The sequence below is a fragment of the Geotrypetes seraphini genome, chromosome 9 (genome assembly GCF_902459505.1).
Source record: "Geotrypetes seraphini chromosome 9, aGeoSer1.1, whole genome shotgun sequence".
NCBI lineage: Eukaryota > Metazoa > Chordata > Amphibia > Gymnophiona > Dermophiidae > Geotrypetes > Geotrypetes seraphini.
Genome location: NC_047092.1, coordinates 65,923,345 through 65,946,229, shown reverse-complemented (window position 1 = coordinate 65,946,229; position 22,885 = coordinate 65,923,345). Strand labels below are relative to the sequence as shown.

The window sequence follows — 22,885 nt, the reverse complement described above, 5'->3', positions numbered from 1 at the left end:
ATATATGTAGGCCCCCCAGGCCTACCTTTGTCTCTGGTGGTTCAGCGTGGGTTGGTGGGGGCAGGAGCACAGCCTCTTGCTCCTTCCCCTAGCGGCAGCTCTTCAAAATGGCTGCTACGATCTCTCACAGCAACTTATGGTACTTATGAGTACCGCAAGCAGCTGCAAGAGGTCACAGCAGCCATTTTGAAGAGCCACTGTGAGAAGCTGTGCTCTTACCCTCACTGGACCATCAGAGACAAAGGTAGGTCCAGGGAGGCTACCTTCACATTGAGTGGGTTTTGGGGGGGGGGCCTTCTGAGAGGGTGTGCAGCGTGGGTGGGAGGGTGGGGGAGGGGGTCAGGAGGAGGAAGGGCAGGGGCATGTTTGGAGGGAGGGTTGGGATTTTGTCTTGTTTAAATTTAAAGAAAAATATGCCGGCACCTGCATAACCTGGGGTTCCTCCCCAGTGCTGCCCCTTTCCACTTTCTACTTGGGCAGTCTGAGGGAATATTCAGTGGCATGTTCCATTTAACTGCCATTGAATATCCCTACTCTAGGCAGTGGCAAGTGATTTAAGTGGGCAGGAGAACGTCCTACCCGCTTAAATTGTTCTGAATATTGGTTCCACTGTTCTTTATTTAAAAAAATCAGTATAATCTTTCTCCAGAAAAAAAGGAATGCAATTAAAAATTTGCAGAACAGTTTTAGGTCAGTAATTTTATACCGTCTGTCTCTCATAGGGAAAAATTAGAGGGTTCAATTACAGAAGCAGAAGTTGCCTTGGTCATTTGCTCCCTCCCAGCTCATATAACTCCAGGGCTTGATGGCTTCCTAGTTAATTTTATAAAGTTAAAGCACAAGTCCTTTGCCCTAGGTGGTAAAAGGCAGGGCCAGCTGTGCAGGACTCCACCCTTGCATGTCCCCTATTTCTGGACCCCTGCACTACCCTACCTTAAAAGACCATTTCTTCCTAGAGGAGTCAGGGCAGCAGCAGGGATTTACACAGGCTGTCTGCTGCTGACTCTGATGCCTGCTTGCTGCTGCATTCCACCAATTTTTGATACAACTTACTGCTTTTACAAAGGCATGATGCAGCACAGAGTGTAGGCTCCAGGCTTGGAGGCAGACAGCACTGCTGCTACCCTAAGCCCTCATGTTGAGACACACTGCCCTAGAGGAAAGGAGGGACAGGGGAGATATGATTCAGACGTTCAAATACTTGAAAGGTATTAACATAGAACAAAATCTATTCCAGAGAAAGAAAAATGGTAAAACCAGAGGCATAATTTGAGGTTGAGGGGTGGTAGACTCAAGAGTAATGTTATGGAAATTCTTCTTTACGGAGCGTGGAATGTGCTCCCATGGGAGGTGGTGAAAAAAACGGTGACAAAGTTCCAACAAGCATGGAATGAACACAGAGAATTTCTAATCAGAAAATAATGGGTATACATTGAAGGAACTAGGGGCTAGGTTTACTAAGTAAACCAATTGTGTACCGATCATTTTGTGACCCGATTTTCCTCTGACCCGATTCACTAACCTCTGTGCTGATCCGATTCTGATCCGTGCATGCAAATGAGGGGAAATGGCATGCAAAGTAGGCAGGGACGCGATTCACTAACAAATCTGGGCCACCGACTGGGCTGACCAATCAACAGAAGAAGCGACTGTTGGGGACCAGTCGCACACGTCCCTGCCGACTCTCCTGCTCCATTACCATCCTGAAATCTCCCGTGTTTGTTGGGAAGGGGGGGGGGGAGGCGTTTTTTGACAGGTCTGCCTGTCTTTACATTTTTTTTCCCATGGCACAGATATTTTGCATGTGTTACATACACAAAATATCTACCCCATTAAAAAAAGACAGGCAGACCTGTCAAAAGACGGCCGAGGGCCCCCCGACAAATGCGATCCCCCCCTGCAACCTAAAAATAGCAGGAGGGATGCCCACTCCCTCCTGCCACTAGCTGCTCCACCCGACGCTGCCCTCCCCTCCCGACTCAGCAACTGGCCCGGCCCACTCCTGACCGGCCTGGCCCAACACCCCCCTCTGTAACACCCCTCGCTGTACCTAAAAGTTGGGAGCAGGAGGGGTGCTCAGTCCCTCCTGCTCCTTAGGACTCCAGTGCTGTCTTTGGGAGCAGGAGGAACTACAAAGTCCTCCTGCTCCTGCTCCCAACGCAATGTGAATGTGGGCCTTAGGCCCCGCCCTGGTGCATCATGTGATGTATGGGGAGGAGCTTAAGGCCCTGATTAGCTCAGGTGCCTCAGACTCCTCCTTTGGCAAATCATGGACTTCCTTAGGCTCAGCCCTAAGGAAGTCCCTGATTGACTCAGGCCCCTCAGGCCCCTCCCAAGGGAGGAGCCTGAGCCAATCAGGGCCTTAGGCTCCTCCTCGTGCATCACATGATGCACCAGGGCGGTGCCTAAGGCCCACATTCACATTGCGTCGGGAGCAGGAGCAGGAGGACTTTGTAGTTCCTCCTGCTCCCAAAGACAGCACTGGAGTCCTAAGGAGCAGGAGGGACTGAGCACCCCTCCTGCTCCCAACTTTTAGGTACAGCGAGGGGTGTTACAGAGGGGGGTGTTGGGCCAGGCCGGTCAGGAGTGGGCCGGGCCAGTTGCTGAGTCGGGAGGGGAGGGCAGAGTCTCAATCAATACTGGTCACCTACATACATACCTGTACATAGGAACACAAATATAATGATAATAGATGTTGACTACGGAGGAGAAAAGACCTCAAATGTCCCTGTACATTTGAGGTCTTTTCCCCTCCGTAGTTAACATCTATTATCATTGTATTTGTGTTCATTTTTTATTTCATATTTTATTTCTTGAGCACATATTGCCTTCACTTTAATTAGTGATTATATATCCATTCTGTACATAGGAAACCAGCTGACAGATGTAATTTCTTTTATAGCTCTGGTTTTCATCCTTCACATATGAAAAAATCCATTATACACAGCCAAGCCACACAACACCAACATATATTACCCGACCCACAGGATAAAATTAATACCTTAATTAACCCCTGGTTTCCTATGTACAGGTACATGTAGGTGACGAGTATTGATTGAGTCCTTAAAGCAACAGAATCCAAGAAATTTCCAAGAAAACTGTAAGGAGAATCACGAAACGAGTACCACTAAAAAAACCTAAGGAAAATGATACAAGATCTTCAACTCCTATTTCTGGAAGATTAATTACTAAAAGAAATATTCTGTGCCCCCCCTCTAGTCTTATTCTAGCAACCACCTACCCTGAAACAAAAACATGTTAGGAGTAAACTCCAGAATCCAAAATAAAAGAATATGGCACAAAACCACACAAGACACCATGATGCAAACAATGTCAACACATATCATAGAACCCTACAGCTATCCATATGGCAAATACATTCAACATGAAAGGTTTACATTGCTGCTTCTCTCTGTATGTAGTATACATGTCCTAATGCAAAATAAAAATGTAGAGGAGTGTTACATCAATGAAACAAATAAAAAATTAAGGATGTTAGGTATCAATCTTAATAGACAAATTACTACAGAAAAAAAACCCCCAAGACAGGTTTAAGAACCACTGGTCTTGATAGAACAAGAAGGACTGCATGAATGTCAGTACTACTCTTAGACGGCCGTACACATAAAACTTCCTCTCCCCCACATATAATTATCTCCTTCCACTCCTCAACACATATACAAAAATCCCTCCTACAAAAAATTCTCCCACATAAGGTCTCCTTCATGTTTCTTTTTCTCTATTTTCCTTCCCCAACTCCACGGTCTCTAGAATCCTTCTCTTGCCTGTCCTCCCAGTGGTCTCCTGCATCTCTCTCTCTCCTCCTACCTCCCCTTTCATCCATATGAATCACAACCCACATGCCATGGTTCCCCTCTCTTTTCCTTGCCTCACAATCTATGTGTTATAGTTCTCCTCTTCCTTCCCTGCTCCACTATTCATGTACTCCAGTTCCCCTCTCTATCTCCCTTCTTACCCTATCATTTTAAAAGAAAAATACTGTAGTTTCTTCTACAGAGAACTTGCCTGCATGTGGTGCCATTGCCAAACCAAGCTATGGGGTCTGGTCGGCTCTCCTCTGTAAAATCTGCTATGCTGAAGACTGAAAGTGAATTGTTGATGTATCCATTCATGGTGTAGCTGCTATGATTCCCATAAGGAGGGACAGAGAATGACCAGTAATAAACCAACCGGGGAATCATATCCGATGTAAAAGCAATTATCATTGCCTAAAAGAGAAACAGATTATTATTTTTAATTTATATATAGTCCTACCTATGATTTCTGAATCTTATTTGCCAGTTTTATCTTGTATTTATAGTGCTTCACTTTGCATAAGCTATGATTAAAATGGAGTGGCAAATCTAGGGGTTTACTATTTTGTTTTTTTTAAATCAACTGCTAGTTATTTGGATTTTACATTTACTCACCTTTCCAAATCAAGGCAAGTTACAATTCAGGCAGTGGTAGTTCTTTCCCTGCCAAGGAAGGCTTACATTTACTGAGATTAATAATTTACCCCCTTTTATAAAACTGCCAATTTTGGGGGAAGCCACAGCTCCAGTGCCCCCCACCCCTCAGCTCTTTCTTCAGGTACTCTCTCATTTTACTAAAGACTGCACATTTGAAATCCAGGAGTTTGAGTTTTATGTGGCTGCCTTTCACTTTAGCTGTTATATCAAACCAAATCATTTGATGATTATTACTGCCCATGTAGACACCAACTCGGACGCTATAAACACTTTTCCATTTGTGAGCACCAGATCAAGCATTGCTCTTTCCTTCATGGGTTCCGTCACCATTTGCCTGAGCAGAGCTCTTTGAAGGCATTCATGATCTCTCTGCTTCTTTCCGATTCTGCAGACAAAACTTTCCATTCACATCCAACAGGTTGAAATAATCCAGCAACAACAGAACTTTCCCTTTCCTTCCCAACTTCTGGATATCTGCAACCGGATCTATATCAAGTTGCTCCAATTGTGTCAGAGGTCTGTAGACAACACCTATGTAGATAGAAGTTCTATCTTTTCGTTTCAAAGTAATCCATATCACTTTTTTCCTCAGGCCCCCTGCATTTCAGTTACTTGGATATTGTTCTTCACATAGAGAGCTACTCCTCCACCTTTTTGGCCGTCCCTGCCCTTCCTACAAAGATTATAGCCCAGTATGTTGGTATCCCATGGGAATCACTGAACCATGTCTCTGTGATGGCAACAATATCTAAGTCTGCCTCTAACATCAGGACCATCAGGATCATGAACTTTGTTGCTTAGACTTCGAGCTTTTGTAGTCATTGCTTTCCAGCTACCTTTCAGGGGCAATCTCACTTTTTGTATATTTTTTGGGTTAGTCTCATTTACTACTGCATCACTTAGAAGTGAATAGCTAAGTTTGTTGTTCACATTGCTATCTTTACTACTGGGACATCTTGTATTTTGCTGGAGGTGGCCACCAGAAGTGATATGCATCCATATGTCACCTCCACCTTCTAAATTTAAATGCCCAAAACATATTGCCTAAATTTCTCACCAAGGATTCTTTTTCCTGTCACAGTAAAATGCAGCCTGTCATTACAATGTAGACATAATTCCTTCTCCCCCATAAGTTACATCTTGGTGGACCACAAGTCACTCTAGGCTATTACAGAAGAAGATATAGGGGAATCATGTATGGTCTGACCACAGACCTATTTGGGTGTTTTGAAATAGAGAGCACTTAAAGCAAGGGCCATATTTCTGTTAACTAAATTAAACATTGTTAGATTTTAAGGTGACACTGAATAAGTTGTGACTGACCATTACAGAATACTTTGAGTTCAATGCTCAGGATGATATTTACCCTGAGACTCTTTGGGAACAGTAGCAAATTGCCTGGACCGGATGGTATAACATCCCAGAGTACTGAGAGAACTGAAAATTGAACTTGCAGACCTATTGCTAGTGATTTGTATTTTATCTTTAAAATCCAGCATGGTAGTAGAAGACTGGAAGGTGGCCAACATAATGCAGATTTTTTAAAAAGGTTCCAGAGGTGATCCGAGAAATTATAGACCAGTGAGTCTGATGTCGGTGCCGTGCAAAATGATAGAGAATATACATAAGCATGGATTAATGAAATAGAGCCAACATGGATTTAGACAAGGGAAATCTTGCCTCACCAATCTATTCTACTTCTTTGAAGGGATGAATGAACATGTGGATCAAGGTGAGCTGGTTAGTATTGTGTATCTGGATTTTTACCTCATACCTCATAAAAAACTTCTGAGGAAATTAGAAAGCCATGGGATAGATAGGAGGTAATGTCCTATTATGGATTAAGAGCAGGTTGAAAGATAGAGAGTAGGTTTAAATAGTCAATATTCCCAATGGAGAATGGTAAATAATGGGCTCCCCAGGGGGCTGTACTGGGACTGCTGCTTTTTAACATATTTATCAATGATCTAGAGCTGGGAATAACTAGTGAGATTATTAAATTTGCTGATGACACAAAGTTGTTAATTTGCAAGAGGACTGTGAAAAATTACAAGAGGACCTTGTGAGACTGGGCATCAAAATAGCAGATGACGTTTAATATAAGCAAGTGCAAAGTGATGCATATGGAACCCGAACTATAGTTATGGGACCCAGGCCAGCCTCCCCCCTCCCAGGCAGGCAGGCCTACCCCCCTCCCAGGTAGCCCCCCAGTCAAGCAGGTCTCCCCCCTCCAGGCCTCCCCACAGGCAGGCAGGCAGGTCCCACCTCGCCCTCCTTATTTTTAATTCGGCAGGCAGGCAGGTAGGCACCCACCTCTCCCCCCCCGTACCTATTTTTAATTAGGCAGGGCAGCTCCTGGCCTTCCTCCCCCCACTGTTACCTTTTTAAAATTCTGACACCATCCCTTGTTGGACGCGGCTGCCTGCCTGGTTCCTCGAGCACTAACAGCTAATGCGGCTGCTTCTGAGTCCTCTTCCCTTGCAGCAGAGCGGCGCACAAGGCTGTCGGCCTGATACCGCACCACTTTCCACGAGAACTCTCCTATTAATAATTAGTGAATCTAGGCTAATGTTAGGCATTATTAGAACATTTAGGAAAACAGGAGGCGAAAGAGGACTATCTAGACAGATCCAGAGCTGTCAAAAAAGCAGTCAGAGAGGCCAAAATCCGAATGGAGGAAGATCTAGCATGGAACATTAAGAAAGGGGATAAATCTTTCTTTAGCTATATTAGTGACAGGAAAAGAAACAAAGATGGGATTGTACGCCTGAAGCAATCGGACGGTAACTATGCAGAATCAGATTCTGCCAAGGCATAATTACTAAACAAATATTTCTGTTCAGTCTTCACATGTGAAGCACCGGGAGATGGTCCACAGCTTCAGACAGGAGATAGCCAGAAAGATCCGTTTCAAGATTTCGAATTTACGGCCAGTAGCGTCTACAGCGAACTATCAAGACTCAAAGTGAACAAAGCCATTGGACCGGACACCATACACCCCAGGGTGCTCAGGGAGTTATGTGAAGTCCTGGCGGAACCATTATCTGTGCTTTTCAATCTTTCCCTACGCACAGGAAGAGTCCCCTTGGACTGGAAAACCGCCAACGTAATCCCACTCCACAAAAAGGGCAGCATGACAGAGACAGCGAACTACAGGCCAGTGAGTCTCATGTCTATAGTGTGTAACTCATGGAGACATGAGGAAAACCTACGTGATCCCCACCAACACGGGTTCACCCAGGGTAGATCCTGCCAATCCAATCTTATTAGCTTTTTTGACTGGGTTACTAGACAACTGGATGCCGGGGAGTCACTGGACGTGGTATATTTGGACTTCAGTAAAGCATTTGATAGCGTCCCACACCGAAGGTTATTGAACAAGCTGAAATCGATGGGTTTGGGAGACACTTTAACTACATGGGTTGGGGACTGGCTGAACGGTAGACTACAAAGGGTGGTGGTGAACGGTACCCCGTCAGAAGCATCGGATGTGCTCAGTGGAGTGCCGCAGGGCTCAGTCTTGGGCCCGATTCTATTCAACTTATTCATAAGAGATATGACGCAAGGGCTTAGGGGAAAGGTATCACTGTTCGCCGATGACACCAAAATTTGCAACATAGTAGGCAACAGCTTATTACCTGACAATATGACACAGGACTTACTGCTGCTAGAACGATGGTCAACGACTTGGCAGCTAGGCTTCAATGCTAAAAAATGCAAGGTAATGCACCTGGGTAAGAGAAACCCGCGCAGAACTTATGCACTAAATGATGAGACCTTGGTTAGGACCACGGCATAACGTGATCTAGGAGTGATCATTAGTGAGAATATGAAGGCTGCCAATCAAGTGGAAAAGGCTTCCTCCAGGGCAAGACAAATGATGGGTTGTATCCGTAGAGGTTTTGTCAGCAGGAGACCTAAAGTCATTATGCCGTTGTACAGATCCATGGTGAGGCCTCACTTGGAGTACTGTGTTCAATTCTGGAGACCACACTACTGTAAGGACATGCTGAGGATCGAGTCGGTTCAGCGAATGGCCACCAAGATGGTCTCGGGGCTAAAGGATCTAACATATGAAGAAAGACTAAAGAAGTTGCGGCTGTACTCACTTGAGGAACGAAGAGAGAGGGGAGACATGATTGAAACGTTTAAGTACATCACGGGTCGCATTGAGTCGGAAGATGATATCTTCTGTCTCAAGGGACCCTCGACCACCAGAGGGCATCCACTGAAAATCAGGGGAGGGAAGTTTCATGGAGACTCCAGAAAGTACTTCTTCACCGAAAGAGTGGTGGATCAGTGGAACAGACTCCCACTGCAGGTGGTTGAGGCCAGCAGCGTGACGGATTTTAAGAGTAAATGGGATGCTCACGTGGGATTTTTAAGGGAGTAAATTCGGGAGCGAATACTTGGAATGGGCAGACTTGGTGGGCTATAGCCCTTTTCTGCCACTATGTTTCTATGTTTCTAACACAAAATTTTATTTTTATACCGCAAAACACCATGAAGTTTGAAGCGGTTAACAAAAATGAGCTAAAGACCATACAGTGAGGTAAAGTACAAACAGCTTAGGAGCAAGACAAAGTCAGCATCAGATACAATCACACTAAATATGAAAAACCCAAGAAAGTAAACAGCCTGTGAATACAGTTAAAATTATAGATAAGGATTCCCAAATGGAGGTAGCTAAGGGGGAGAGGGGTAGGACATAGTAATCCCTAGGTATATCTGTGCATGGAGCATTTATAGTTATCTGGGGGGGGGAGGGGGAGAGAGAGCATGAGTGACATGCAGAAAGAGCACAGGGTTTAAGGCTTTGCTCGAAATGTATTGAACAGGTATGTTTATAAATCATCATAAAGCCTCTGTACTACTCATGGTGCAACTGCATCTTTGAGTACTGTATGCAATTCTGATCGCTTCATCTCAAAAAAGATATTGTGGAATTAGAAAAGGTACAGAGAAGGGCAACAAAAATGAGATAGAACGGCTTTCATATGAGAAAAGACTTGGAGGTTAGGGCTCTTCAGTCTGGTGGACAGAAGGCTGAGGGGAGATATGACAGTGGTTCTTAAAATCCTCAGTATAGTGCAATGGATAAATGCAAATTGATTGCTTTTTTCAAAACATTTAAGACTTGGAGACATACCGTAAGGTTGCTAAGGAGTACATTTAAAATAAATTGTAGAAAATACTTATTTACTCAACACATAGGGGTCCTTTTATCAAGGTGTGATAGGAGTTTAACGTGCGGGAATACCACACGTTAAACTGCCTGCCGCGCTAGTCGCTAACGCCTCCATTGACCAGGCATTAGTTTTTTTTTGCTTGCTGCGGGGGTTAGCGCTTGATGAAATGTCCCCATAGTTTAACTTGTTGCTAGATGATGATGTAAAAGCCATTAGCTTAACTGGGTTTAAGAAAGGTTTTATACTGGCGGTATATCAAATAAACTGAAATTGAACTTTAGACAAATTCCTGGAAAAAAGTCCATAAACTAGTAAGGTAATCCTGGGGAAAAGTAGCATGGAATATTGCTACTTTCTGGGATCCTGCCAGGTATCAGTGATGTGGTTTGCTCACAGTTGAAAATAAGATGCTGGGCTAGATGGGTTTAGCAGACTGTCAGAATGAGTGCAAAAAATAAACGGTCTTTTTTGCTGAATCCATTCTTATACAATAATTATACAGCAGTGAAATTCTGCATTAACAAATATATTTAAAACTCATGCAAAGCTTTTCAATAAATTTATATTTTCTACTCTCAGTAAACGCACACATCTATATCCAGCCTTGCCCCCCTGAAATACTATTAATAGAGTGAAAATAATTTGGAGTTGTTATATTGAACCTACATTGGTTGCCACAGCAAGAATAGCTACACTTTGCATAATGGGCTGCCATGCTCCGATGTCCTGTGCTTTTTCTGGTACTGCACGTCTATATTGGCTGGTAAGCTTCCAGGCATCCAGTCGTATTTCCATCAAATTATTAACAAGTGCCAGAAGAGGTGCCAGTGGGAACGAAGCCACAAACAAAGTCACAAATCCAAACTGTATAACTGAGAATGAAAAAAATTAGAAAATTATTCTCTATATAAATTGGAAGGAAAAATTTCTGCTCTGATTGGCTCTTGGATTCGTCTTCAAAATAAATATCTAACGTAACAAGATTGGTAAAACAGCTGTACTCATATTAGGAGTCGAGCCACAAAATGGGATCATGACATAGTGGACAGAGTAGGAGAGACAGGACTGCCTCCTCATATGCTGTTCCCACCTGTAGCGGGAGACAAAGGCTCGGTCCTCTGAGCACACAAGGACACTTGTTGCTCTTACTGCCGCCACTGTCATGCACTTTCACATTTTTGGCCTGTTCTGCAGCTGCTGCTTCTTCCCTGCTTTAAGTAAATTGAGTGGAAGAGGCCAGCTGAAGGAGGGAGAGTGGAGGCTTGCTATGGGGAGGGGGACAGAGTATGAGCTGGGTCGGGAGGTGGATTTAACACCTCCCACTTACAAAATGCTCTCCCTTGGCATCTCTGGAAGTATACATACATCAACCAACCATTTATACGTGCTCTGAAGCAGGTACAATGCAAACCTGCTCCTGTTCTGCTCAGACTCCATTGTGGGAAACACTTATGCACTGTCTTGTCACCAAATATACTTATAGCAAATAAACCACAGGGGAATTTTATTTAAAAAGTTTTTTTCTGTGTTCACAACAAGCTTTACATGTGGAAAAACTTTTATAAGATTAACGCCCAAATCCAAATTAATGGATGGATGGATCATGCCACTGACATCCACCCTGTGATGTTTCACAGCAGAGTACAGGGGTGATTTGCCATTGTCTTCTCCTATGCAGTGTGTGGCTTCAATGTGTCACTGCTGCCCAACATGGGGCCTCTCAGCCTATATAGCAGCTGGTATTCCCAGGTGGTCTCCCATCCAAGTACTTCTAAAAGCAAAAGCAGGTTTACTCAGTGCAGCCAGGCTGTAGGCAATACATACCAGTAAATCTAGCCCTAAATTTGTACCTGAGGCAACACAAGGTGAAGGGTCATTCCCAAAGTCACAAGAAACATCTGGAGGATTTAAACTCGGTCTGCTGTCCTAACCATAAGGATATTCATCCTCATATATTTTAAGGACTCTTTTACTAAGCTGTGCTAAAAAAGTAGTCAGAGTTTTCCTCAGCACAGGGCTCTCCTGTTTGCTGAGGCCACTTTTAGTGCAGCAGTAAAATGTGGTCGGAGTATATTCCTCTTTAGTGTGTGATTAGAGTATATCCTGTGGTAGTGCTATTCATGTCAGGGCTTACCACAGCTTAGTACAAGAGCCCCTTAGAGAGGTAGGCCAATTTCCAGCTAAAGTTGAAGCAGGTTTGTAGAAATCCAAATGATATTTTAAGATATGCTTAATGTGAACATTTATTTTTTTTCCTCAAAATGGGATATCTACTAATTTTCAGTCTCGCCCCCAAATTCTTCCATTCATTTTTAATGTACACACAATATCTTATTAATTCATAATGGTAACCATAAAATTAAAAAAGCACAAAGCACACTGTATGCAGAGAAAATGTTAATTATCATTATCATTTATACTCGGTTTTTTTTCAAAGAGGTCAAGACAGATGACTTTAAAATATGCAATGTCACCTCAGACAAATATAGTGCAAAATAAAGACAAAAGATATAAATTCTCAAAACTGACACATTTTAATCACTAAATTGAAAATAAAATAATTTTTCCTACCTTTGTTGTCTAGTGAGTCTCTGGTTGCACTTCCTTCTGACTGTGCATCCTATCTTTCTCTCTCTCTGCCCCCCCCCCCCCAAGCTACCGCAGCCACACTCCCCCAACTTTTGCTCTTTCTTTCTTTCTTTCTCCCCCCACCCATGCCACTGCTGCAGCAGATTTCTCCCTGCTTCTCCGCTGCTGCTGGCACAGCAACAGGGCCAGATGAGCTGCGTGCAGCGACTGTACAATGGCCGGCCCACAAGCCTTTCCCCGTTTTCAATTCTGACATCAGAGAGGAAGTTCCGGCCAGCCGTTTCCAATTTGGGCAGGTCTGAGGGATTCACTATGGAAGAATATTCAAATAGGGGCGCTCGGGTGAATGTCCCTATTTGTGAGCAGGGATCGCAAATGTGCGACCCCCGCTCATACGCAGACCCTGACAGTAGTGACAGGAGAAGCAGCCTCCAGTCACTGCTGTCAGGGCTCTGCCCTGATCTCTCCTTCCTTCCCTGCTCTGCCCCGATCTCTCCTGCCTGCTCGCCTCGACTCTCCTGCTCTCTGCCGCCCTTCCCCGCAGTGCAAGGCCCATGGTTTTAAAGCAGGCCTGCACTATGGGGAACGGCGGCAAAGAGCAGGAGAGTCAGGGCGAGAAGTCAGGAGAGAGCAGGGCAGGCAGTAGATTCTGCAGTAAACTGCAGGAGAGACTGCAGTAGCCCGACACCCCCCTTGAATCAACCCCGACCGGCCCACTGGCCCCACCCATGACCAGCCCACCCCAGGTCTGGCCAGGCGGCTGTGCCCGACCCACCCGCCTGGCGTACCTTACTAATCGTTGGGAGCAGGAAGGGTGCCTGGTCCTTCCTGCTCCTTAGGCCTCCCCATGCATATCTTCAGGAGCAGGAGGAAGCGCAAAGTCCTCCTGCTCCTAAGGCCACTATGCCAAATGCATCAAATGATGCATCGGGGCATGGCCTAAGGCTACACTTGTTGGTGGAGGAGGCGTGGAGCAGGAGGGACTGAGCACTCCTCTTGCTTCCAACAATATTACGGTACTGGGAGGGGGTGGCCTTGGCCGGTCATCCTGCCGGCCTCAGAGGAGGCCTGGAGCAGGAGGGGCTGAGCACCCCTCTTGCTTCCAACAATATTACGGTACGGGGAGGGGGTGGCCTTGGCCGGTCATCCTGCCGGCCTCAGAGGAGGCCTGGAGCAGGAGGGGCTGAGCACTCCTCCTGCTCCCAACGATTTTGAAAAGTACGGGGGGAGAGGGTGGGCCAGGCACAGTCAGCAGGCCTGTCTAGGTTAAAGTACAGGGAGGGAGGTTGGCTGGGCTGGGCCTGGCCAGGAGAGGTTTCACATGGCAGGAGGGACTTGGCATCCCTCTTGCTTTTTGTGGGGCATTGGCACAGTGTGAGTGGCATGGGGGGGCACTGGTGCAGGGGGGGCCGCATAGGGGAGCATGCTTCTGCCGTGACTTTAAAAAAAATTTTTTTTCTTTTTTACTTTAGGCCGGGGAGCCTGGCTTAGACCTCCAGGCCTGGCTTAGATTTTTTTCTTTTTTTTACGTTAGAAGCCCGTGGTTTTAACCCGCTTATAAGCCTGCGGGTTAAAACCACGGGCTTGTACTGTGGGGAAGGGTGGGAGTCGGGGCAGGCAGGCGATCGAGGCAGGCAGTTTTCGGGGCAGGCAGGCAGGCGTTTGGGGTAGTGGGAGAGTTGGGGCTGCAGGAGGTTTTCAGGGTCGTGACTTTTTTTTTTTTTTTTTGCTTTTTTCATCGGAGCGGCAGGCAGGAGAAGAGCATGGGGCAGAGAGGGCAGGAGAAGAGCATTGGGGCATGCAGAGAACAGGGCTAGAGGGTCGGAGAGACATTTTCAACTGCTCCCCAGCAGTCACTTCTTGGGTTGATCGGCCAGCCCAGTCGGTTTTAAATTTTTGGTTGATGAATCGCGTCACTGTCCAATTTGCATGTATTTCTCCTCATTTGCATGCACGGATTCGAAGCGGATCAGAGGAGAGGTAAGTGAATCAGGCCCGAGGGAAATTTGCTCGGTAAGGTGTCGCAAATCGATCGGTTTGCTTAGTGAATCTAGCCCCAAGTGCACATTGCACTCAGAGCAAGATTCAAAGCCAAAGTACATGTGTACTTTCACTTTGAAAATTGATTACAAAACCTGTGGGTAAAAGTACATCCTGTTTCTATCACAATGCAGAAAGGTTGAAAAACTGCTCCATAAGAAAAAAAAAATCAAATAAAAACAAACAATTCCTATTAAGCTTGTAGTTATCACTTCATTTACATTTTCTGCCCTGTTATGAAAACCCTAGATGTGAATGTAATGTAACAGAAGAGCTGTAGTAACTTACCCATTTCAAGATATTCATAAAACAGCCCTAATTTGCCAATGGGCTGCAGATGATAGTCCTGTTCCCAACGAGGAAGAATATGTTCTGAGCCTGTAGATACACGACATCTTCCAATCATATTCTTAATCCAGCTATTAAAAATGGAGAATAGCAATATTAAGATCATTTCACAAAACATTTCTTCATCAAGACCTTTGAAACTGCAAAAATAATAATAAAAAACCCCCCAGGTCATTTAGAATTACCCCCATAACTGCTATTAACAGGAAAAACTCTTTGTCTTCCAAATAACATTCTTAAATCTATTGTGCGATAAATTGCTTAGCTACGACCTATCTACAAGTTGTTCACCGTAATGAATACAGATAGAATATATGATCACATAGACTTTAATAATATCATGGCAACAGAAGATCAACAAAGAAATATTTGGAATCAAAATTAGCTGATATTGAATAAAGCCACCATGGATAGATATATTTATTTATTTAAAAATTTATATACCCCATAAAAACTATGCGGTTTACAAAATAGAAAATGAAAATCTCGGTAAATGAATAAAAAAGCTTGTGAAAGCATCCCACATTCTTGGATAATAAACTACCTTGAAATGTACAGAATAAACACTGAAATGATTGACTACATCAAGTTTATCATGAAAATGTGAAACATTAAACTATCTGAATTATTAAAATGGACAATATATCATTCCTAACATCAGATTTAGCAATATTTCAAACATTTCCCGTCAACATTTTTGTTTTTCCCGGCATTGAGAGCGGGATTCTCAAAACTTACCGTGCCTTTAATAACGGTCACTAAACTGTCTCCAGCCAGTTTAACGTGGCCATATTTTACCGCGCAATTATCTGAATGGCTCACCATGCAGTCTCCAACTCTGCCATGCAAATGTATCACAATGAGGTCCTAAATATTAAAATGGTAGTAAAATGGACTCATTAATTTTTAAATGAGCACTCTGAGCGATCCTCCATCATTGCTTGGTGATTCTCCAAAACACGATGCTGGCTTTTAAAGACCAAACATTACTGGCTGGTTCGGAGCTGTCGGTACTATGAAAAGCGTGTCTCAAGCATGTGTTTCTGGCTGTGGCTCATGATAAAATTTTTAAAAAAATACATCATTCACATAAATTATAGTAATAGTATAACAGCTTTGGGGGGTAAAAATCTCAAAAGCACGCATCTTGGGTGCGTGTACTACAGGCATGTCTTATGTGCGCTTGTTGAAAGCCAATGCTTGCACCTCCTCTCTCTTCCCTTCTATCCAATAGCGATGTCATGCCTATGATTGACAGAACAGTCGCATGTGACACGCACCTATGACGTGTTCTTATATTGTGCTCCAATAAGGCATGCCCACGATATGCATGCATATGACATAGCTTTTTACCAGTACATGCACACATTTATACCTCTTTCCATAGTATATTCTGTGCTTGTGCTCAGGGCTGGATTAATGGATATACCCAGTAGGCATGTGCCTCGGGCCTGAAAATAATAGGGGGGCCTCAGGGCCGGCATTAGGTGTTTCCTGCCCGCCGCAGTTCAGCAGCGGGAACTGGAGCGGGCTGGTCGACGGGCGCTTGAGTACGGTGTAAACGGCAGAAGCAGGTGGCGGACACCCTGAAGAAGAGAAGAAGAAGGAGGAGGAATGGCAGCAGCAGTGCTGGTCGTAAACCCGTTACCCTTCTCCCCCTGCTCTGCGGCGGTATGTCCTGGGGCGGCTGAGGAATTCTGGTCTCTGGCCCGAGTATGAAGCCGCTGCTGGTGGTGCTGATGGAGGTGCGCTGGGGCGCGGCCTCCTTCCCCCTGGAAGTGCTTGTTAGCAGCTACCAATTGCCCCAGGTCGTGCGGTTAGACAGTGGTGAATCTGTCCGGAGCTGTGTGTGTGTGTGTGGGGGGGGAGGGATGGGACTCTGATGCAGAGTTGGCACTTAGCATGTTTAGGGATGGAGGGGGTGAAAAGAGGCTCCACTAGGGAAATATCAAGGTGTTTGGGGGGGGGTGACAGGGCGGGACTGTTTCTCTCTCTCTCTTCTGCCAACTCCAGGAGGTGTGATGCGCATCTTAGACGTCACTGGAGTTAGCAGAAGGGGACGTCTGGGCTCCTTGGCTCCCATTTATTTAGAGAACTAAAATATATATGTATTTGCGGTGCAGGAAAGCTAGATTACAATATCAAGTTTGTTTTCATCAGGATACCGGAGATGCAAGGTAACCTGATTTACTAGGGTCACAAAGCTGGTGAAAAAAATCATCTCTAGTACTTTTTCCTAAAGAATCTATTGCTCTGACATCTAGATCCCCCTCCACTTCCCTTTATGAATTGTACAAATGATTTGGATGGTTGTTCTTAAGGTTAATGATTAGGTTTGGTAACTGATCAGGTAATAGTTTGAGGGGCAAAAGTGCTATTGTCTAAAGCTGAGTTAAAATGTTTTAAATTTCTGGGCATTAGTAATGGTTCTCTTTTACTGTTGCCTTCATGAATGGTTTTGTAGAAAGCTGGTCAGATTTGGCTGAATGCAACCGAACAAGTGTTTTAACCTTGTGTATGTGGGTGTAAAGAGTTCCTTATCAGTTATTCAGTTCCTTGTTTTTAAAGATTAGGTACAAATTCTGTACAACCTAGCCAGCAGATTAACCATTCCCCTTAACTGTATCATGGCATCCAGTCTGTCTTGTCTGTTTAAATTATAAGCTCTTTCCAGCACGGTTGTCTTCTTTGTGACCCTGTACAGCGCTGCGTACATCTGATAGCACTATAGAAATAATAGTATTAGTAGTAGGGGGGTGCAAACAGGGCAGGGGGGCCCCCGACTGCCTGGTGAGGTCAGCTTCCCTCCCTTACACTCCCTCGCTGCCCTCATACCCGCAAGCAAACTGAACCCAGGCCGCGGGGCTCTAACACTGCATGCACCAATTTCCCTTCTCCTCCCTCCCCCTCATGATGTAACTTCCTGTTTCAGCGGAGAAGGGAAGCTGGCGCACACAATGTTATGGCGAACTGAGCCCAAGCTGGGGTGGGGGGAGGACTCAAGCTGGAAGGAAGTGGGGAGGAGAAAGGAAAAAGGGCACATGCTGGATTGGGGGAAGGGGATAGAGTTAGATACTGGAAGGGGTGAAGGAAAGAGGTGGCAGGCTATAGTAGACACAATGAAAGCGGGAAATTGAGGACAGTAGTAAGAAAGAATTTGGACAGAGGCAGAAAATAAATTGAGAAGGAAGACCGGGGAAGAACAGGAGGAAGGGAGCGGAGAGAGATACCAGAGTGTGTGTGGGGGGAGGGGGGAGGGGAGGAGACAGAGATACCAGACCTGGGAGGATGAAAGGAGGAAGGAGACAGATACCAGATCTGAAGGGAGGAAAGGAGGAGAGAAAGATGCTAAAATCTGCTGGGAGGGAGGGAGAGATGGAAGGAAAGAAGACAGATGCCACACCATGGGGGGAGCGGAGAGAAGTAGATGGATGCCACAACATTGGGGGGGGGGGGGGGGTTAGGGAGAGATGGAAGGGATAGGCAGACAGTTTCTGGAAGAGGCATGGAAAGAGAGCAGATGCCATATGGAAGAGGCAGAGAGAGGGCAAACAGTGGATGGAAGGAAGAGAATGATGAGAAGATGAGGAAAGCAGAAACCAGACAACAAAGGTAGAAAAAATTTCTGTTTGTCCTATTTATTTATTTACCCCCTCTTCTACAAAACCGCGCAAGTGGTTTTTAGCGCAGAGAACCGCGCTGAATAGCCCGCGCTGCTTCTGACGCTCATTGAGTTCCTATGAGCGTCGGAAGCAGCACGGGCCATTCAGCGTGGCTCCTCGCGTTAGAAACTGCAAGTGCAGTTTCGTAGAAGAGGGGGTTAGTTTTGCTTTAGGATAAAGTATTATTGTAGCTGTGTTAATTGTTTATTAATAGAAAATGGAAATAAGTTGATCTTGTTTATTGGACTAATTTTAACACATTTTTTTACTAATTCAGAGACCATAGCTCCTTTGCTCAGGTCAGGACAGGGATACTGTAACAGCAGTATAGTTTACTGACCTGAAAAAAGAGGTTTTAACCAGAGGAAAGATCCATTGGAAAATTTAACATTATTTCTTGAAATGAGTTACAATGATATTTCAGATCGTGCCACCCTCTTGGTTACCTTTGCCTCAGAGAATTGTAAAAGTATGGTGTTGGGGGGGCGCTGCTGAGCCTGAGCGGAATGGCGGCTGAATTCTAGAACTCCCGCGTTACACCTCGTGGAACACTAAAATCCTGCTCCAAATCGGCTCCTAAACGCGGCGAAACGAGTTGGTAAACATTCGGAAGTGTCACAGTCCAAAGTAAGCTCATTCATATTTACCCAGCGCCTCTTTATCGATGGCTGAAAAGAAAGTAGGGAAGCGGCACAAGCCCGAGCCGCTTTCCCCTTCAAAAGCGCCGCTTCTTCCCTCCACCGGCGACTCGAGCCGCGAGATCTTAGCGGAGCTGCGAGAATTGAAAGAGCTAGCAACGGACACGCGGGCATGCACTGACGAGATCAACGAAAAAGTAACTACTCTGTCGGCGGATTTCACCCAGCTGCAAACTCGAGTGTGCACACTCGAATCCAAAATGGAGGCAACCACGCTGGAGGTCTCTGGCCTCAGAAAACAAGCTGCCCGCATAGCTGCACTGGAGAGGGACCTGGAAGACAGCAACGACAGGTCCAGAAGATGTAACATCAGAATCTTGGGCTTACCAGAAAATGGCCGTGACGGGGAGCTTATAAAAACTTTGGAAACTTTGATTCCTCGCCTTCTGGATCTCACTTTCATCCGGGAATTTGAAATTGAACGTGCACACAGGATACCCTCATCTACTGCTGGAGACCGTCGCCCCAGACCAGTAGTTCTCAAGCTGCTCAGATATCAGCACGTACTAGAGATCATGCAGCGGGCCAAGATTAGGGCACCGATCAAGCATGAGGGTTCTACCATCTTATTTGTTCCTGACTTGAGCAAAACTACTGCCCGCCGACGCAAGATGCTTCTCTCATACAGACCTCAGCTAAAGTCCCTGAATGCAAGATTTGGTTTACTTTACCCAGCACGCATGAGAGTGACTCTGAACTAAGGACTTTGTAAACCCTGAAGAGCTGGCTTCCTTTATTGAGCTACATTCACCCACTCCGATAAATCAGGTTTGACTGTATGCCATCATGCCTTTCCTACTGCTGTTACATTGAAAGTTTATATTTTTGCAGTGCTTGCCATGGTTGTTTATTATGATTTCCAGGTACTGCACTGAATCTATGACACCTATGCATACTATTCAATGACTCGTTTTGCTATTGTATATGTTTATGTATCAAATTAATTGAGAAGGGGGTGTGGAGATTTGGCTGTCATTCTGGTTCCCTCAGATGCGCTCACACGGTTAAGGTATAGAAGTGACCGTTTTGTCACTTTTGTTAGTTCAGGGTGTTTGTCACTGGGTTTATTCTATTATAACATTCTGAGATATGTACTGATATGGTGTTTGTTTTACTCCTGGGTTCAAGCTATAGGAATGTATAATTGGTCATACTATACACATGCCTATTATTGTCTCATGATAACATGCCTTTTCTACCTCCACAATGTCTCTTAAAATCATATCTTTAAATGCAAAGGGTCTTAACAACAAAATCAAACTGAAAAAGGTTTTAACATATCTTGATAGCCACAAACCAGATGTTATAATGCTTCAGGAATCTCATTTAGATGCCTCTGCCTCAGCTAAGGTGCTCCTCCCCTGGTCCTTGCCTCCATATTACTCCCCGGCATTAGATAAAAAGGGAGGAGTTATCACGCTGATTCGTAAATCCAGTAATATTACCATCATTTCTTCTTCTAACGACCTTAATGGTTGCTGGGTCAAAGTCACAATACATTATGCAGGGGAAGATTATTGTTTGTTTAATATATATGGCCCAAATCTTGAGCGCCCAGATTTTTTTCATTCTGTATCTGAATCTCTATTGGAAGAAACCACGGCAAATCTAATTGTAGCTGGTGATTACAATATGGTCTTATGCCCCAAAATTGATAGGAAATCAAATTGCACATATAAGAAAACCAAAGCTTGGTACACTTTGCAAGACCTTATTACTGATGTTCACCTCCTAGATATCTGGAAACACATGCACGCAGAAACGGAAGCCTATACTTTTTTTTCTCCTCCACACGCCTCGTATTCAAGGATTGATTTCTTTTTGGTGAGTGATTCCTTGTGCTCTACCATCATAGATGCCACAATACATCCGATCATCATCTCTGACCATGCGGCCATTACAATAACTCTTAAAGGTCAGGCCCGTCCATCGAAACCTCAACAATGGCGTTTCAACAACTCACTACTACAAGATGAACAGTTTTGTGCATTGATAAGATCTCAAACACAGGAATATTTCCAGCTCAATACTCCTGAACAAACTTCATGGACTTGCTGCTGGGATGCTTACAAGACTTTTATACGCGGAATTATAATAAATTATACAGCTCACAAACATAAACAACTAAAAATAGACCAACAAAAGCTGGAAGATGAAATCAAAAGTCTAGAATCGCAACATCAACAAACTCCTAATGACGTTGATCTCCTTATCAGATTAAACAAGACTCGTTTCTCCTATAATTCCATATAAGAACATAAGAACATAAGAAGCGCCATCTCCGGATCAGACCTTCGGTCCATCAAGTCCGGCGATCCGCACACGCGGAGGCCCTGCCAGGTATACACCTGGCTTATTTTATAGCCAACCATATCTTTATATGCCTCTCTCAAGGAGATATGCATCTAGTTTGCTTTTGAAGCCTAGGACTGTCGATTCTGCAATAATCTCTCCTGGGAGAGTATTCCAGATGTCAACCACTCTCTGTGTGAAGCAGAACTTCCTGATATTAGTCCTGAACTTGTCCCCCCTTAGCTTCATTTCATGTCCTCTTGTCCGTGTCAAATTGGACAATGTAAATAATCTCTGCTCTATTTTGTCGATTCCTTTCAGTATTTTGAAGGTCTCGATCATATCCCCACGCAGTCTCCTCTTCTCAAGGGAGAACAATCCCAGTGTTTTAAGTCGATCCTCATATTCCAGTTTCTCCATACCCTTCACCAGTTTAGTCGCTCGTCTCTGCACCCTCTCCAGCAGTTTTATAAAGCTTCCCATGCAATTTTCCAACAGTCTGCATCCTACTTCGCTGAGAGTAACAAAAGCAGTCATTTATTGGCAAATCTACTCAAACAACGTGAGGTGAAATCCAATATTGCCTCCATTAAATTGGACACTGGATCTGAAATTACAGATCCTATAGCCATTTCACAAGCTTTTATGTCCTTTTATAAATCTCTATATACCGCTGACTCAAGTGAACAGCAACAGATCACGGAATTTCTGGCCAATATCCCTCACCCATCATTAGATGAGGAAGATAATGAATACCTTAATAAACAGATTTTGCCGTCAGAAATCTCCATGGTCATTCATTCCATGGCCCTTAAAAAATCACCTGGACCCGATGGCCTGACAGTTGAGTTCTATAAAGCTTTCCAAGAACTATTACTTCCGTTCTTCCTTCCATTCCTCGAACATCTCATCTCTACTGGAGAAGCTACTGGCACTTTCACAGAAGCCACCATAATTGTGCTGCCCAAACCGGGAAAGGATCCTCGCCATATAGCTCATTACAGACCACTTTCTTTAATAAACGTAGACACAAAAATATATGCCAAACTACTGTCGACTCGTCTACAATCGGTCATAACTAAACTCATACCTGCTTCACAAAGTGGTTTCATTTCTGGGAGATCCTCTAGTGATAACACAAGAACATTTTCCCATATCATAGCTCAAGTGCAACATCAGAAACAAGATCTGCTAGCGGTTGGGCTAGATGCGGAGAAAGCCTTCGATCGTATTGAATGGCCGTTCCTTTTCAACACCTTACTCTGGTTTGGCTTCTCGGAAGACTTTATTAATAAAGTGAAAGTTCTATATTCCAAGCCCACTACTAGAAGTTCATTAATGGTACTCTGTCAGACGCTTTCTATCCCAATAGGGGTACCAGGCAAGGCTGCTCTCTATCTCCCTTGCTCTTTAATCTGGCGTTGGAACCACTGATACAGAGGATACGTAACAACACTGGAATAGTTGGCTTCAAAATCAAAGAACATGAACAAGAAATTAAAATTTCCGCATATGCGGATGATATCTTACTGTATATCACACCCTCTTCTTTCGCCAAACTACTCTCAGAAATAGAGTTGTACACTTCTGTCTCG

The 22,885-nt window shown here is 44.5% G+C and overlaps 1 protein-coding gene across 3 annotated transcripts in view; it reads right to left on the bottom strand.

The window, feature by feature from the left end:
* Window positions 1-22,885, bottom strand: part of ANO6 (anoctamin 6) — a 230,726-nt gene that overhangs the window by 24,771 nt on the left and 183,070 nt on the right. For 2 of the 3 annotated variants that reach the window (XM_033959705.1, XM_033959706.1), the window contains 3 exons: window positions 14,579-14,709; window positions 10,328-10,533; window positions 4,027-4,229 (listed from right to left, as the gene is read on the bottom strand). In XM_033959705.1, the coding sequence (XP_033815596.1) occupies window positions 4,027-4,229; window positions 10,328-10,533; window positions 14,579-14,709 (540 nt within the window). The remainder of the gene's footprint in view (window positions 1-4,026; window positions 4,230-10,327; window positions 10,534-14,578; window positions 14,710-22,885) is intronic. The other variant, XR_004540720.1, reaches the window with a different exon arrangement.